This window comes from Bombyx mandarina, chromosome 08, assembly GCF_030267445.1.
Source record: "Bombyx mandarina strain Sakado chromosome 08, ASM3026744v2".
Taxonomy (NCBI): domain Eukaryota; kingdom Metazoa; phylum Arthropoda; class Insecta; order Lepidoptera; family Bombycidae; genus Bombyx; species Bombyx mandarina.
In genome coordinates this window covers 688914-708394 of record NC_143215.1, presented here as the reverse complement: position 1 = coordinate 708394, position 19481 = coordinate 688914, and the positions used below count along the sequence as shown (strand labels likewise).

The 19481-nt window shown below is 40.9% G+C and overlaps 1 protein-coding gene across 2 annotated transcripts; it reads right to left on the bottom strand.

Moving 5' to 3' along the window:
* Window positions 1–327: 327 nt before the first annotated feature.
* Window positions 328–16848, bottom strand: LOC149502399 (putative inorganic phosphate cotransporter). 2 transcript variants are annotated; one of them, XM_089728971.1, is made up of 11 exons: window positions 16753–16848; window positions 10793–11076; window positions 10355–10540; window positions 9620–9758; window positions 9150–9367; window positions 8321–8473; window positions 6655–6787; window positions 4975–5093; window positions 3257–3376; window positions 962–1079; window positions 328–515 (listed from the first exon to the last, which is right to left on the bottom strand). In XM_089728971.1, exons 1-11 carry the CDS (start codon window positions 16811–16813, stop codon window positions 457–459), a joined length of 1590 nt encoding a protein of 529 aa, XP_089585097.1. In that variant the 5' UTR covers window positions 16814–16848; the 3' UTR covers window positions 328–456. The 2 variants fall into 2 exon arrangements, with proteins under 2 accessions (XP_089585097.1, XP_089585098.1); XM_089728972.1 differs by having other exon boundaries at window positions 10355–10534.
* Between the last annotated feature and the right edge of the window lie 2633 nt (window positions 16849–19481).

Genomic DNA, 19481 nt, shown 5'->3' with positions numbered 1-19481 from the left:
CTCCCAGAATGTTCGGAGTTTCTCTGCTACCTTGGAAATTGTATCCCTCGTAAGCCCTCCAGTATGAAGTTCAACCTCAAGGTCGGCCATTATTTTCGTGTAACACTCTTCCAAATTACTTTGTGCCGTCTCAATAGCAGAAAATTTAGATATATTTATGTTTCTGTTTAAACTTGTGCTGGCTGGATTGTATTTTGCTTAGCTTAAATTACTAAATATTACAGAAACCTATATATTATGCTTATTATAGCTTAATATGCTTAAAATATTATATACTAATATTATTTTATATAATATTATTATACCCGCAAAAGTATCAAAAAAACATTTTATGTTAATAATTAATTTGTATTTTCAAACTTAAGGCGCTTGTTCAACCTACATTTTTTATTAATCCATGATTTTATTAATCATAAACATTCAATTTTATAGTTTATTTGCAAGTTCGTTTATTTTTTATTTCTTTACAATGACATTATTTTCATGTTCGTTCTTTTCCTCATCTGTACTGATATCTGAAATTTTGAAACGAATTATTTGTTAAATGTATTAATTGCCACGCTAACAATCTAGGTCCTATTTTTACAGGTTATTTAATTTTTGTATTAGATGATTTTCAGAGCTCATGGCCTAATTGTAAATTTAACAATTTCCTGGTAGTAGTGGTTTCATAGATATTCTTGGGTTGGATTGTTGAAATAAAGTTTGAATTGATTTCGTATTCTAGATGCTTGAACCGTTGCTCGATTATTCTGTTCTTGATCTGCGTAAGCTATTGTGAATAATGAAGTTCTGTTTCATTAAAATTTAGTTATTGGAACCTACGTGATTCTTTCTGAGACAAAACTAAGTGATAACGTATGAAGTGTGAAGTTTATTGGCCTCGGAACCAATTTACCATTCGAAGAGCCCCAAATTATTTTGTTCACGTAAATCAATGTAAAAACCAACATTTATATACCGGCATAATCATTCCAAGGCTGTTTCTCAGCTGACATCATAATGACGAAAACGGCATTTCCTACTAATGTCCAAGCTGCTACTATGCCAAAACAAATGCGCCATTGAATTAAATTCCGCTGAAAAGTAAAGAGAAATGAGTTTTACGACAGTAAGACCAGAATATATTACTGTTTTCTAAGTTATACATGTGTTTAAATCTGTCTTAAAAGACAGAAAAATGAAGTTTCCACAACCAAACGTATAACTAATAATTGATTGTTTTTCATCCCTATCTGATTTATTATTATTATATTGGTTACTTGTAATTTTGTCACTTAATAAATGCTATAAAAAAAAATTCCATCTAAATAGTAAAATAGTTCGATCTCCTGCGACTTTTTTCACTTAATACCCCAGTACAGAAAATCTCCCAACAAGCCCGATTACCCCATTTAACTGGGGAGCTATAATCCAAATAGCTTCCTACTAAACACGTCAAACGCGCACCTAATCCATTGATCAAGATCCCAGGGCTGTGCTTCTTTCAAAACATCCATTTGCGAATAGAGATAATAGGAAAACAAAGCGAGAAGCACATGGGGATCGAGTAACGTTCTTTGTTTAGAGTTTTGAAAGCCAAAAAATATGCAGCGAAATGCAGCGAGTCTGTTTCTTTTGACTCGTCTCTAATGAAAGAACCGAGTTTGTTTTTGACTTTTCCTATTGTTTGTCTTGTTGAAATCACTTGCATATCTATGTTTTGTACAATGTACTATATATAAAATAGATTAAATTTCAACCGGGTGTTAGTTTATATCTAATCATAATATAATGCCAACGAAAATAGTATGTAACTACAAAGCTGTACAAAAGGATCCTTGTTTTGAAAATACTGTACAAAATTAGTAAGCAATGCTACATCGCTCAATATTGATTGTTTATCAAAATTATATTCAACAGGACTTTTAAAACTAATAACATTTCCTATATCTACTGCGTCATTTCCAAGCAATCAATGACCCTTAATTTGATTTTCTCCTTCATTTCCTTAAGCAGTTTATCGCTAAGTAGCACTTCCGCATCTTAAAATACAAACACAACTCAGCAGCGTGATTCCACAGAAGAACCCTTCGAGCGATTAATCAATCTTCAGATATAAGGTATCATCGTGACATGAATATCTACGTCATCAAGATCTGACCAATAGGTTGGCGGCTTGGTCCAATAGCCGGTTAGTTAAATAGTAGATCTGATTAAGATATGAGTATTATGTTTGCTGGTATTAAATTGGTCCGCACATTTGTTTCTTAACCTACCTTTAAGTGAGCCGGTGCTTAAAAGCGATAAAAACTGATAATTAGAAATTTTAATAAATATTTTTTGTTCGTAAGTAAATATAATTTTTTCATTTACTAATTACAAAAACTAAATATTGATTTTATTTTTTAAAAAGTACTGGTGAATCATAAAGTTTATTAAATGCTCTTATTAAAATAAGAGATGTACCGTTTGGAGATCTTGAGTTTGATTTGAGAAGTGAGTCGAATTGAAAGAATATGTATGTACACGCAATAAGAAGTGACATCAGCTGACTGGCAGTATAAAGCTGACAGTTTCATTCAAAACTCCATGCTCGTCCATGAGCCGAAAATATAATGATTATAATAAGTGCGCCCCGGAAGGCATTTCATTACATTTTACACGGGAACTTTTCGTGAGACGCACACAGCTTTAAGCCCCACAACAAACGGGAAGCATACATTATGGTTTACAAACAAACATAAAAACAAACGGGTGGAGCTTTCGGCAAGAGTTAAATGGACCGGAAATAAACCGAATGTATGCATCCATTTTTCATAGCTAAGAGCATGTACCGAAATATTAAAGAAGTAAATTAGGCTGGGTGCCTATTTAGCCTACTAGCGCCATTGCAGATCTGATGCGACAGGTCAAACGTTCGGAAAATTATTTTGCAAGTAATATTAATAAGTGTAAGATAATTTTTGCTTTTACTAGTGGTTTTTCTTTTACTAGCGGCAGGGCGTATTTTTACCTCACTCGGGTGAATACCAATATCCTACATTTCAGTGGAAGACAACAACTTCACCTTTGATATACTTGAAGGCCATGAATGACGGTAATCACCCACTAGTTAATAGGACGTGTGCTTTTCTACCTTTTAATGTAATGATGAAAATGAAGAACCAAGAAGTGTGCTATATAAGCAGGTAATTATTTTAACTTTTTCTAGGCTTCTGGATTGCAATGGCAATATTTAATTTCATTATTATAAATTAATAAAAATACTACAGACCACGTGAATCACAATGTTGGAGATCATGAACGGCATCAGCTGAATGAAAAAAGTCGCCATTGAGTTTCCAATAGTCATCACAGCTCCGGTGTAATTCGGTGCCAGATCTATTTGATTCACCTGAAAAATGTTTTTCTTACGATAAATTACCAAACCATTTTACATGGATGACGATGTTTTAGACGATGGCTAGCGACATGAATGACATGACATAAAATAATAGTTGATTATGTAAGATATATAATATATGTATGAGTAAGAGTAAGTTTAATTGCTGGTGGTAGGACCTCTTGGGAGTCCGCACGGGTAGGTACCACCACCCCGCCTATTTCCGCCGTGAAGCAGTAATGCGTTTCGGTTTGAAGGGTGGGGTAGCCGTTGTAACTATACTGAGACCTTAGAACTTATATCTTGAAGTGGGTGGCGCATTTACGTTGTAGATGTCTATGGGCTCCAGTAACCACTTAACACCAGGTGGGCTGTGAGTTCGTCCACCCATCTAAGCAATAAAAAAAAAAAAACCAAAACTCTTCTTTGACTTTTTGATACACCGTACGATCGTAATCTCTGCGATTATTTTAGTTCTATTTATGTTTCATTCCGTATGTTCTCGAAATGTCTTTAGCATCAATTTTTTTAGAACGACATGTTCCGCCATTTGGGCGAAATTCATCTCTATTTCCTAGGACCAGTCATACACGACTGTTGGCTCTCAGTTTAGCTTCATTACTCTAGGTCATTCTCGAATCTATTATGGTAATGGTTCTACTTACCTTGAAACAGACGGATAACAATAGTGTAATAATATATGGATTTATGCTTAAATTTTGTAACTCAACAAGGTTTAGCATAAATACATGTCGTTTTAGTAAGTCCGCACTTGGTGAAGTCCTAATCCTAAGCAAATCCCCCCATCACACCTATTTCTTCGAGATCGTTGATTCTCGCTCATTATTTGATTTTAAATTGTTCTATATTGCGTGTCGTACCCAGTGACGGTTTTTTTTATTGCTTAGGTGGGTGGACGAGCTCACAGCCCACCTGATGTTAAGTAGTTACTGTAGCCCATAGACATCTACAACGTAAATGCGCCACCCACCTTGAGATGTCAGATCTAAGGTCTCAGTATAGTTACAACGGCTGCCCCGCCCTTCAAGCCGAAACGCATTACTGCTTCACGGCAGAAATAGGCGCGGTGGTGGTACCTACCCGTGCGGACTCACAAGAGGTCCTACCACAAGTAATTACGAAAATTATAATTTTGCACGCCTAGGCTCATGAGGGGCGGGCCTAGGGCAGCGCCATGGTTTGAGGGACGGCAAAAATTTTTAATTGCCCAAATTTTAGATTCGAAAATCAGTAAAGACAGTCTCCTTTGAAAATACGTTCAGATTATTAAAAACAAATAACATTTTAAATTTAAAATAAAAATATTGGGTCAAAATTAATATAATTTATTCTAACATTAAGGGCAGTGCGATAAACAGGGCATGGGGCGGCATCAAGCCTAAAAAATCCGTCACTGGTCATACCATGAGTAAAATGCTATTTGATTCGATTGCGTTTCCTTTCCGTCTCAAAAGCATCACTGGCACTATCATGCTAGTTATTGAGAATGCAAAGTATTTTTATGTACATAAATGCATAATATGCAAATGAATGAGAAATAATGCAACAGGTTTTATCACATTGATCAGAAAGATAAAACATAATATTACCATCCATCCAGTGTGTACTCCCATTTGACATCCCATGGCAATCACGAGGCATGTTACTACTAACTCCGTGCTAGTCACAACGGTGGACATGAACAAGGACAACGATATGCCAACTTGTGCTGAAAAAAAAATCAAGTTCGTGTAAATTGGTTGATGTCCGAAGACTTAATGAGCTGATAATGCGTAACCGTGAGTCTGCACTAGTGAGAACCGCTTTCATAACTTTGACTTTGAAGTAGATAATTATTGATTCAGGTTCGAACTATCTTACATTGAAACAATACAATAAAAATCGACTAACTACGAAGATGAAGTCGTCGTGGCCTAAAGGATAAGACGTCCGGTGCATTCGTATGTAGCGATGCACCGGTGTTCGAATCCCGCAGGCGGGTACCAATTTTTCTAATGAAATACGTACTCAAAAAATGTGCACGATTGACTTCCACGGTGAAGGAATAACATCGTGTAATAAAAATCAAACCCGCAAAAATTATTGCGTAATTACTGGTGGTAGGACCTCTTGGGAGTCCGCACGGGTAGGTACGACCGCCCCGCCTATTTCTGCCGTGAAGCAGTAATGCGTTTCGGTTTGAAGGGTGGGGGTAACCGTTGTAACTATACTGAGACCTTAGAACTTATAGCTCGAGGTTGGTGGCGCATTTACGTCGTAGATGTCTATGGGCTCCAGTAACCACTTAAAATCAGGTGGGCTGTGAGATTGTCCATCCATCTAAGCAATAAAAAAATAAAAATAAAAGATGAGTAACAGCATTCCATACACGAAATTCACTAGGAGTTAAAGAGCAAACAACTCTAGTCTTCCTTTTTTAGTTTTTATGTATTGCTTAAATATTTGGACGGGCTCACAATTCACCTTATATTAAGTGGCTATCTGAGCCCGTACACCACACGTACCACAACGTAAATGCCACCCACCTTGCGACAGGAGTTGTAAGTCTCAGCGGTACAGTACAACGGCTGCCCCGCACTTCAAACAGAAACACATTACTAATTCACGGCAGAAATAGGCAGGGTGGTGGTAGCTACTCGTGCGGGCTCACTAATATATCATAAATGAGAAAAAAACCAAATACAGGTTAATAAAACCTGGTAATTTTAAAACTGAGACTTAGAACAGCTTATGTCTCGAGGTAGGTGGCGGAATTTAAGTCCTAGGTGTCTATGGGCTCCGGTAACCACTTCACACTAGGTGGGTCCTGAGCTCGCCGACACACCTAAGAAATAAAATAAATAAATATGTGGTGTCGTGGGACACCGGTTAAGAACGAAGTTCCTTATTATAAAAATATTAATTTTAAGTTCTATTCGAGGTATAAAGAAAATAAAACTGGAGGTTTCGTAACAACCCACGGTCATTTGGTTACGTGCTAACTTATTGTGGTACACTTCATTCACAGTTGTTTGCATAAGAGTTAGTGTAATGCGCAAACGAACGCTCTGAGATCGTAGGCAAAGTATGATAAAAAAAAATGCTATTTTTTGTACGTTATTACAGAGTTAAGTCGTACTCTATGTGCATTACTACTAAAAATCTTACGTTACGGATGTTTTTTTCCGGTCAGGGTACCCCTCCGCGTAGTCGCATAAGGAACTTCGTTCCAAAAAAAAAAAAAATAGAATTGAACAAGAATCAGATTGAACAAGCGTTATGCTACTCACAAAAACTGTTGCTTATACGTCTTGCAGTTTTGGTGCTGAGAATATTATTGTTCGTTAAATAATCCGATAAAATACCAAAACCCACGCTTGTGAATAAACTCGCTATGTATGGAAGAGAAGATAAAAGCCCACTCTGAAATAAAAATGAAAGGTTTGTAACACATGCCCATTTTACGCAAAGATTAAAAAGGCCAAAATCTTTTGAGTTAGGTAATGGTACGACTAAGCTTAGTGCTTTCAAACAGCATAATAAACAACACAACATAATAAACACAATAAAGTATCTTTTACTGAATATTTAGAGATAACTAGCGGACCCGACAGACGTTGTCCTGTGAATGCATACACAAAAATGTATTTAAGTCAATCCAGCCGTTTAGTTGCAGTATAGATAAATAACCTAGATACCGACTGCAGTACCATCTGCTGGACTGATTTGTGAATCAAAGCTATCCAGGGCGCCACTCAAATGCACATTAAAAAAAAAATCATTCAAATCGTTCCAGCCGCTTAGAAGGAGTTCAAAGACATACATACGTACAGTAGAATTGTAACTATATATTTATAGAAGATAAGAATGAATATGAAAAGTCTTTATTCTAATAGGTATCTCGTAAGGCGCTTTCTCATAATATTGACTACCAACTGAGAAAAATCGGTAAGAAACTTAGAATTCGATTGGTTTTTTTTTTATTGCCCTTGTAAGCAGACGAGGATACGGCCCACCTGATGGTGAGTGGTTACCGTCGCCCATGGACTTCAGCAATGCCAGGGGTAGAACCAAACCGCTGCCTACTTTTTTTTTCCATAAATTATTCCATAAATTATGAAAAATTGTACAACTTTCTACAAACAATTGTGGAACCACTTTGTACTATGTTACAGGTGAGGGCCCAACTATGTACCAACGCGGTACCCTAGGATATAAGCATACAAAATGTCTATATAGACTTATGAAATGTCTATACAGAGCTATACGCTAAATAGCTCAAGTAATTGAGCCGTATTATTATGTATTATTATGTTAAAATCATATATTGGCCTCTTGTAATTGAAAGTAAGACATTCTATGATTAGCCCAAATTTAAAACTCTGACCGGAACCTATAATTGATCTACAAAATTAATGCTCTATTTGAGACTTGATAATGAAGTCACAGCTTCATTGGGCGGTTATTCTACTCGTCAAACTGAGATCTAAATTATTTAAAAATCGGGTGGATTGGCTCCAAACAATTCGAGCTTGCAACACCCTCTGCCACTTTTAAGTAGAATTTGATACGAAAATACATAACTGTGATGCTATAACTATAACTAATGATGTGAGAAGTAGTAAAATTGGACGTAAATTGGGATCGCATACCTGTTTCTTATTGTTAGCAGTCAGATCCACTTTATCATTCGTTATCTCTGATTCTAAATTATAACTTTTCATGAGATATGAATCAAGTTAAAGTAATGATTGAGTCTCATGATTACCATTATATGGTACCTTATTACGTACGCTTGCATAATCATGGTTTCCCATCAGTATAGCAAATATCTTTGTGCACTTATTCTTGTTTCATATGTAGCATGTGTTCCAATAATTGATTTTGCATAAAACCCACAAACCCTTACTGGCACTATGTACTCTTTAAGTTATTTTAAATACAAATTAAACTTACTTTCATAACATCATTTCCAAGTATATAATGGATGTACGAAGGAACTTGCGTCAGGAAGAATATAAACGTACAGCCGCTGCTAATGTTAGAGACGTAGGTCGCCCAAATCGGCTTCGATGTAATTATAGATTTCCAGGGAACTTTTTTATTACGCTAGAAGTTGTAAAAACTGTTCTAAGGACTGAAAAAAAGCATCTCAGCCGAATAGGTTCACATTAAAAGGCTTTAACAGGATTCCCGAAGTTCGGAATGGGTTCGGTAGATTTGAGCTTTTAGTTGATCTTGAGATTTTAATATCGTTTAAGTGACTATATTTTTATATTTAAAACCGACTTGTTCTAAAATACATTATATACGTTTCAGTTTAAATATTTGTGTAGATGTCACGACATGATGGTAGAAGAGCTCATTGACAGCAGGAATGCAGGAGTACAGTCATGTCACTGGGCTATTGGGACCTACTATACCATATACCATTGGGGATCCTCAATGTGAGCACGTGTGCACTAGGTGAAGGGACCGGCTTGTACGAACATCACTTTAGGAAGAACCGCTGCTCCAACCTTCAAATAATATGCTCCGAACACATTATTTGGCGGTAGAACAAACCATCTATATTCTATATACATACATTCAGAATAAACTCTTCAGTTGATTTTATAGTTGAGAAAGTCGCTTGTCGATCGTTTCTTTTTCAAAAGCAGTTGAAAAGCAGCAATTTTTAGTGTTGTCTTCTTTTTAATTTAGCATTTAAATAAAGATCTGGGATGACGAGCGTTAATCGACCTGTATCATCAGATATTGATTGCTTATTGCGGAAACTACTTACTTTTATAAGCTTATCACTACGATCTCCAAAGATAAACATTTTCTCCTCCTCGCTAATGCTCTTGTGGTCATTTGGAGACGCTGCCCCGAAGATGGTCATAATGATTGAGCACAGTATACAAAGTATTCCAACTACCCAGAACGTAGCAGGCCAGCCCCACCGACTCTCTGCTAAGAATCCACCCAGTTGAAATCCTATTACTGTACCCAGTGTTGTTCCTATGCAACGAAAAAGTATAGATTTTATGAATATTAATTTTTCAATTCAATTTCATTATTCATCATCTCACTTTTAAAGGTAGCTATTATGATACAGAACATTGGTGCTCACTTCGGAAAACAAGGTTAGTCTGTTTTATAATGGACCTAATGGTCTGTTAAGGTCTGTTTTATTTTTTCTGTCCGTGTGATAAAAGGATTTAGCCACATCAGGACTGACAAATGTATAGCCGCTGATTTATGTAAAATTACCTGTATAGATATAACTGGTGAAAGCTCCTAATTCATTTGCGGGAACCCATTTAGCTAATAAAGACTGGATGCTAGGGTAAGTTCCAGATTGGGAAATTCCTTGGAGGAAGCGGCAGCCACATACTGCTTTCCAACCTCCCTGAAATAAACAGGTATCAACATTCAATATCGCAACACCTGTTTTCGAAGTGGTATTTAACTGTACTGACTGAAGTCTGTGGTAATTTCTGTAAATCCACAATTGATTTTCTCTGATCTGATAAGGTAAATAGTTACACCATTTATGATGTATATAATCTGGATAGATATTATAAAGAATAATGGCACCTTGCGCTAGTAATTACGAAAGAGACTATTTAATTGATGAACAGGGTTGACGATATTTACGTCAGAGTCACGATACATAATGTTTTCCTAAAACAATAATGTAACCGATTCTTCAAAAAGGTAAAAAACTCAGCTTCTGTGCTGTGCATAATAACTAAGCAAGATTTTAAAATTGATATCAAACACTGCAGCTCACTCACCGTGAGATATACAAAAGTTTAATTTTCTGAAGACTTCACTAATAAATAATTCCGAACTTGGAATGGTAGGCAGCGGCTTACAATGGTAGGCAGTGGCTTGGCTCTGCCCTTGGCATTGCTGACGTCCATGAGCGACGGTGACCACTTACCATCAGGTGGGCCGTATTTTCGTCTGCCTACAAAGGTAATAAAATAAAATAAAACTCACCCATTCCACTAACCATGGTGTGACAATACTCGTAATGCCGTTAATCAGTAGTGAAAATTGGAATGAAATTTTACCACCGCATCGTTGGCTCAGAATTCCACTCGGTATCATACCTATGCAATAGCCAGTGAAGAACGCTCCCAGCACCATTTCTTGTATACTCATATCCCAATCATAAACCTGAAACTTTACAGCTGAATGAAGAAGGCAAATATATATGAGTTTGTGTGGGTTTTCTTTTTGCTTCTAGATAAGTAGATCAGCTTACCCCCTTTTTTGTTGCCCACATGATATGGGTAAGCAAGCTCGGGGCCTACTTGGCGTCATAGTGGCAGAAATAGACAAGATGCTTGTCCTAGAATACTCCTACAGTTAAAAATACGAATTAACAATGAAACCCTACACGCAAACTGAAATAAAATTATTTATTGTTCTTACTTTGTGCTTCGAAGTACTGTTTTTAGCTTCGGTATTATTATTTAATTCATCTGTTTCGCTGATGCCAATGAATTCAGCTTCACTAAAATTACTATTTCTATCAATCTGCTCTGTTACATTTATTAAAGTTTCGTTTGTTACATTCTTCTGAGATATATTCGTCATGGCTACTATCGTGACTCCAAGATGGCTGCGCGCTATGAACGCAACGGTCATGCACAGTAAAAATATAACGAACTGTATGTGTCGGACTCCATATCCGTAGTGCGATGGGACTGTACGTTCTGAAAATAATGTATATTTTGGAATAGAATCACAAGAATACAACCCCTTTTATTGATCTGTAAAAAATATGGAGATAATAACATATCTCTGAATATGCAAATAGAATTCGATATTTTTAAAATAAAGTTCATACGAATTTAGAAGTAATTGCCTTCTTCTTCTTATCAGCCCACAGACGTCCACTGCTGGACATAGGCCTCTCCAAGCCTCGCCACAAAGACCGGTCCTGCGCTGCCTGCATCCAGCGGATCCCCGCGAACCTCGATAGATCGTCGGTTCATCTTGTGGGAGGCCTACCTACGATACGTCTTCCGGTACGCGGTCGCCACTCAAGAAATTTGTGGCCCCAACGACCATCCGTTCTACGAGCAATGTGTCCTGCCCACTGCCACTTCAACGTCGCAATCCTTTGGGCTATGTCGTTTATAAGAACTCATTGCCTATATTACATAAATTAGCCTATAGGGCCTCCCGTGGCAATCCCTCCCCCCCCCCCGCGTCCGTCGCCGCGTATTTCAACCGTGCCTCGGAGGCACGCCGCGCGCCCCCCGCCGCCGCGTTAAGTTCGAGCGCACGTTCCGACGATGCGACTCACGAAGCGCCTAACACTACCCCCACCCCCGCGCCCGCGTCGACTACGTCATCGCGCGTTTCGTCCGTCGCGACCTCGATCGTTTCGAGTTCAGGCTCCGATACCGAATCGGAGATGGATTTCGAATCCGCGTCAAGCCCTCAGCCTGGAACTTCGGATGGGTTCCAAACCGTAACGCGCGGTAAAAAGCGTACTCGCGCCGTGGAGTCCCGGAGCTCCACGACGAAGCAGACTAAATCCGCGACCGCCTCCCGCCCGCAGGTAGTCGTGACACCGGAGTCGGACTCCGCTCGCCGTGTAACCCCACCGCCGCGTCCCAAACCCGCGCCCGCTCCTAAAGTAGCTGCCCCGCCCCCGCTGATTCTCCAGGAAAAAACTGCGTGGAACCGCGTTTCCCAGGCTCTTCAGGCAAATAAAATTAATTATACCCATGCGCGTAACGTCGCGCATGGGATTCAGATAAAGGTCGCAACGCCGGGCGACCATAGGGCCCTCTCTTCATACCTCCGAAAGGAGAACATAGGTTTTCACACCTATGATCTTCAGGAGGACCGCGAGCTCCGCGTAGTAATACGCGGAGTCCCAAAAGAGCTAGATATCGAGTACATTAAGGAGGATCTGACCGCTCAGTCCCTCCCGCTAGTTAGTGTGCACCGGATGCACAGTGGGCGGGGCAAGCAGCCCTACAACATGATTCTAGTAGCGCTAGAACCCACCCCGGAGGCCAAAAAGAAGATCGCATGTCTCACGACAATCTGCGGCCTATCCGGGATCTCAATCGAAGCCCCCCATAAGCGTGGCACTCCCGGGCAGTGCTACAGATGTCAGCTCTATGGCCACTCGGCGCGTAATTGCCACGCGCGTCCCCGCTGCGTGAAGTGCCTCGGTGATCACGCAACGTTAGATTGCGTTAGAGATAGGGAAACCGCGACCGCGAATTCCTCCGCGACAATCTTGTAGGTATTCTATTAGTGCAGGAAACCTGTCTGAAGCCCTCGCGTCGTGACCCGAAAGTCGCGAATTACGTCATGGTTAGGAATGACAGACTCACCGCCTCCAAAGGCGGGACTGCCATTTACTATAGGCGGGCCCTGCACGTTGTCCCTCTCGATACTCCCTCGCTCTCACATATCGAGGCGTCAGTGTGCCGTATCTCGCTGACGGGACACCAGCCGATCGTCATCGCATCCGTTTATCTCTCCCCGGACAAGCCCCTTCTGAGCAGTGACATCGAGTCACTGTTCGGCATGGGAGACTCTGTCATCCTGGCAGGCGATTTAAATTGCCACCACACTAGGTGGAACTGCCATCGTACGAACGTTAACGGTAGGCGTCTCGACGCGTTTATAGACGACCTCACCTTTGAAGTAGTCGGTCCCCCAACTCCAACATGTTATCCGTATAACATCGCGCTCCGTCCGAGCACTATAGACCTGGCATTGCTTAGGAACGTAACTCTGCGCTTGCGTTCCATCGAAGCACTGTCAGAGCTCGACTCAGACCACCGACCTGTCGTTATGCAGCTCGGTCGCCCTCACAACCCAGTCACTGTTACGAGGACCATGGTGGATTGGAATAAGCTGGGCACGTGCCTAGCCGAAGCCGCTCCGCCAATCCTCCCTTACGGCCCGGATTCGAATCTATCCCCCGAGGACACCGTCGAATCCATAAACATCATTACCGATCACATCTCTTCCGCGATCATTAGATCTTCAAAAGAAGTCGATGTGGAGGATAGCTTCCACCGCATCAGACTGTCCCCCGATCTTAGGAATCTCTTAAGAGTTAGGAACGCGGCAATCCGGCCTACGATCGTCTTCCCACGCATTCAAACCGGATTTGGATGCGTCGTCTACAACGCGAAGTCCACTCCTTAAGCGACGCGCGTAACGATAATTGGCATAGTTATTTAGAACAACTCGCGCCCTCCCACCAAGCATACTGGCGACTAGCTAGGACTCTCAAATCCGAAACTACCGCTACTCTGCCTCTCCTCGTACGCCCTTCAGGCCAACCACCGGCATTCGATGACGATGACAAGGCTGAGCTGCTGGCCGATGCATTGCAAGAGCAGTGCACCACCAGCACTCAACACGTGGACCCCGAACACACCGAGTTAGTCGACAGGGAGGTCGAGCGCAGAGCTTCCTTGCCGCCCTCGGACGCGTTACCCCCCATTACCACTGACGAAGTTAGAGACGCGATCCACAACCTCCAACCTAGGAAGGCACCCGGCTCCGACGGCATCCGCAACCGCGCGCTAAAACTCTTGCCAGTCCAACTGATAGCAATGTTGGCTACAATTTTAAATGCCGCTATGACGCACTGCATCTTTCCCGCGGTGTGGAAAGAAGCGGACGTTATCGGTATACATAAGCCGGGCAAACCGACAAACGAAACTTCTAGTTACCGTCCGATTAGTCTCCTCCCGACGATAGGAAAAATTTACGAATGGCTCCTTAGGAAACGCTTCTGGGATTTTGTTACCGCGAACAAAATTCTCATAGACGAACAGTTCGGATTCCGCTCTAAACACTCGTGCGTACAACAAGTGCACCGCCTCACGGAGCACATCCTGATAGGACTAAATAGGCGTAAACAAATCCCGACCGGCGCCCTCTTCTTCGACATCGCGAAGGCGTTCGACAAAGTCTGGCACAACGGTTTAATTTATAAACTGTACAAGATGGGAGTGCCAGACAGACTCGTGCTCATCATACGAGACTTCTTGTCGAACCGTTCGTTTCGATATCGAGTAGAGGGAACTCGTTCTCGTCCCCGTCAACTGACCGCCGGAGTCCCGCAAGGCTCCGCGCTCTCCCCGTTATTATTTAGTTTGTATATCAATGATATACCCCGGTCTCCGGAGACCCATCTAGCGCTCTTCGCCGATGACACGGCTATCTACTACTCGTGTAGGAAGATGTCGCTGCTTCACCGGCGACTCCAGATCGCAGTAGCCACCATGGGACAGTGGTTCCGGAAGTAGCGAATCGACATCGACTACACGAAAAGCGCAGCGGTGCTCTTCAAAAGGGGTCGCCCTCCGAACATCACTTCGAGCATCCCACTCCGTAGTAGGCGCGCAAACACCTCCGCCTTTAGTCCCATCACTCTCTTTGGCCAGCCCATACCGTGGGTCTCGAAGGTCAAATATCTAGGCGTCACCCTCGACAGAGGGATGACATTCCGTCCCCATATAAAAAGGGTACGCGACCGCGCCGCGTTTATACTAGGACGACTCTATCCAATGCTTTGTAGTCGAAGCAACTGTCCCTCCACAATAAGGTAACTCTCTACAAAACTTGTATACGCCCCGTCATGACGTATGCAAGCGTAGTGTTCGCTCACGCAGCCCGCACCCACTTGAAATCCCTTCAGGTTATTCAATCACGATTCTGCAGGATAGCCGTCGGAGCGCCATGGTTCCTTAGGAATGTGGATCTCCACGATGACCTGTAGCTCGACTCTTTTAGTAAGTATCTACAGTCGGCATCGCTGCGCCATTTTGAGAAGGCGGCACGACATGAGAACCCTCTCATCGTAGCCGCTGGAAATTACATACCCGACCCAGTAGACCGAATGGTAAACCGTCGACGTCGCCCAAAGCACGTCATTACGGATCCTCCTGATCCATTAACGGTGCTTTTAGGCACCACAAACACCGGTCACCGTCCTCGTCGAACCCGTCGCTTGCGACGAAGGGCTCGACGAGCGAACTAACCCATAGACACAGCCCACTGATTCTGCGAAGCACTGCTCTTGCTAGGGTCAGTGTTAGCAACTCTCCGGTTGAGCCCCGCGAGCTCACCTACTAACGTTAGGGCGAAGCTGAAATAGCCTCTCAAGGCTATCAGCATAGGTAGGAAAAAAAAAAATTACATAAATTATATATTTCAAATGGTCAGTATTGTAAAACGGCAACTTTATAGACAAATACCTATTAATTCTACTAAAGGTCTAACGTGTCTATTTATTGTTGTAATTCAAAAGATATGGCTGTACGCTCCGTCAAAACGGATAGATTTATGAATTCTGACTTAGGGACATGGGTCACAAAAATATGACAGCCTGAATTAGGTAGGGTAATCGTCAAATTATGGAGATATGGAATGATATCTAAGTACGGGTAAAATCATGTTAATGTTTCAAAGACAGTTTTTTTTTTAAATGTATGTATTCAGTTTTTTGTGTGTGAATTGGGTACATACAAATAATACATTTATCTATATTTGCAAGTGCTTTATCTCAGAATAGCCCCATATAATTATAAGGGCATAGTCAGGTCGTACTACTACTTTTTAGTACTATATTAGTAGACAGGGCAAACCGCAAAAACCACAAAATTGGACCGTAAAGGGCAACAAACAATCTTTAATATATTTTTAATTGGGTAGGTAATTCACAGCACACCTCAAAGCATTTTAAGTCTGAATTCTGGATAACCTATGTACCTTTGCTAGACCGTAGTCACAGTACACCTTGCTACCACTACTTAATATACCAATATGAGTAGATAATGTTAAGCATGAATAGGCCCACATGATCTTTACCCGTGATTGTTGCGAAAGTTGACTTAGGAGGATGAACTGCAGTAAGCAGTAATTCTGAGCATTAAATACATAATTAAAGATCAGAGATTAAAGATCAGAGAGAGCATTATACCAGAATATTGCGATCGCTATTCGGTATTTATTGGTAGTAGGGCGCATCGTAAGCTCCCATGAGTATTGTGAGCCACATTGCCTGTTTGTGTCACGAAGCAGTCTTTCGTTTCAATTTTAATAGTAGGACAGCGGTTACGCGCTGCAATGGGTCTTTGATTATGTTTGACGTCTCATTGTCGTATGATGACTCAAGGTTTGTTGCGGCATTCATTGTGATATACCACGCAGACCGGGAGCTCGCTCAGCTGTCTAAGCAATATGAACAAGTAAAGTAGGAAGTCAAAGCCATTATTATAGATATTAGATACTAGATAAGTAGCGTGTGGTTCGAGGAAATGCGGCCTTCATCGCGGTGTCTACTGACTTCTTAAGAGTATAAAACAAACTTATTTGTATTTCAAACGCGAAAGACTCACCCAAACTGCTTAATAATTCGTTTGTTGGAACTTTACAGTAATCACTCGACTTCTCAGACATTTTTTTGTTTAACGTATTCTCGTATCAAACGCAAACTGAATTCAAGTAGGCAATCGCTTAGTTTTAAAACATTGAATAAATAGAATTTTTATTTACACATCAAAGATTATGAAAATTCAAATGGCGTCACGATTTTGTCTTTGATTAGAAAACATAATAGAGAATATTATAATTTTTAATGTTTAGACGGTTTTCCCACTCTTCAAGCCAGAATGCATTGCTGCCTCGTGGCAAAAATAGGCAGGGTGGTGGCACCTTTTTTTCTACTTATGAGGTCCCGACGCCTAGGGGGAAGAGGCCACACACTAAACAATTTCTCTGGACTCCGGACCAAACCTACGATCCTCGCCCAAGACAGAGCCCAAAAGAGGTAGGAGGCTGCTGGTAAACACTGCGTCCATACGCGTGGTTTACCCTAAACATACGCCCGTTCGGCGGAGTAGTCTAGGCGAAAAGATGACTCAACGTGGTGCTCCGACATATCCTGCTGAACCAAAACTAGCCTGCTGGGTTTGAACACCGCTATACACCGCCAGCTAGTTGCTCTTAAAAACCAGCATCGTAACCCAATCCGGTCGCCTGATGACTTTCATCGGGGGAAATCAGTCGTGAACACACTGTAAGTAGGTACATGTTAAAATAATTGGTATCAGGTTGCGTGATTTGAGCACCTCTACTCAATATGAGTACATCGGGTGTCTTATCCATTAAGAGGAAATCCAATGACATGGCAAAAGGGGTGCACTCATTTTCCATACACAACCTCGTGAAGTCGTTATGTTGCGTAAGTCATCTATCACGAAGTGACGAGGTCAATTTGGGACATGTTGATGTCATGAATAGATAAGAAGAGAGGAGCGGCTTTTTTTCAAAATTTTCGAAGTCAAGGTGAAGTATAGGATTTTAAGTTCGACAGTATTCATATTGATTTAAATCCGTATTAAAATGCTATCATGTCGGGGCTTGTTTCATTGTGCCAGAAATTCACAAAATGAGGGACACAGGTGTTTATCATATTTGATAGTACTTTAAATCGACGCCATTCAAGTCTTCTCATTCTACTTTTAGCAACGTGATAGAGTTGAACAGAAACCGGCCCACGTAAATACGAGGGAGCAGTAAATGTGGGATTTGCCCACATGCATACCATAGACTTTCTAGTAATATTATACGAATATGATAATACTTTGGAGATTTTTTTTTCCTTTTTCATTGAAAGCTTGGGGTTCTTCGTTTACTCTATTGGCTTATTTGATCAGTTAGGCTTTATACGGAGACCAGTGTGAAGACATATTTTATGACGTACGCTTGAAGATGCAGTAAGCTTGATGCGTCTCCCTCGAGGATCTACACAGATAAGACAAGGACACGGCCTTGTTATCATCTCTCCATGAGATACCTAAACGACCTTGTTAGGTAATCACAGTAATTAAATTGGCTCCGCAACCTCTTTTAAGGATTGTTGAAATTATTTAAAATAATAAACTTAAATTAAACTTGGTTTCACACAGACTAATAGTATCCACAATGCGACCCAATTAGGTTTATATGGTCTTAAGTATTGTCATATTAATTATGATTATACTTCAGCGTAAAACTATTATCTATGTGTCTAAAATAGTTCCAGAGGAAATCTTCGATTTTGCATCAAATTATCTTCTTAATACCCCTAATTTTAATTTATTAGAAACAGGCAAATGTGTTCCCGTCAAATTCAACAAAGATCCCTTATTAGTATTTTATGTTTTTAAACATGCACGTCTTAGTATCAACTGCACTCATAAGCTAGACCGTGCGAGAGAGAGATGGGCAGACTTTTCATGATGCGCATGCAGTGCGACGTCACGCCGCGCGCTTATTCACAAAGACTACACAAGCGCAACGTGTGAATGTGTTGAACGCGAGCTACATGGTAGGTGGAGTGGGGGTGTCAGGTTTTATTTTCGTTACGGAATTTCTCTATTCGGTCTCCACGCTCAAAGCTATGCAATACCTTAAAAAGTTTGATATTCCATGTTTGAAATATGTAAGATGTTGTTGTTGGCTTATTTGCTTTGTTAAGTGTACATTAATAACTAAAGTCGAGTATCATAACGGCTTTCATTATTTACGTTGATGAGGTGGTAGCACCTTGACGGCATCTTAAAACATCCGAGATGTTTCGTCTCAGATTTACACACGAAAACAACAACAAGGCGATGCTTAAATACCGAAACCTCTGGAACTTTATGCGCATGTTTCGGTATGGTAGATGACGTGACCGGACTGCTGTAAGTGAACATGATGAGCAAGGTTGAAGGCAAGTGATGCACAAAGTGGTGGTGAAGGAGTGTCATAGTGAGGCGGAGAACACCAAACTGAACTAGCTGGACAGTATTAAGATAGGGGCAAATATTCTTCACTGACACTGGAGCTAATGGAGAGGTGCCTCAAAAAGAAGAAGAGAGAGGATTAGGTCATAAGATCTTAGCTTCTAAAAATGTAGAGACCACAACGCCGATGCTGCTAATAAACGAAGCACTAAACAAAATTCTGAAAATTAAGAACCGTACTTTCTGATTTAATATTCTATCTGCGCAATCACGAATAAATATAATTATCATGTGTAAACCAAGAGAATGAAATTGTTACGTATTTTCATTAAACTCGTTCAAATTTACTGTCAACT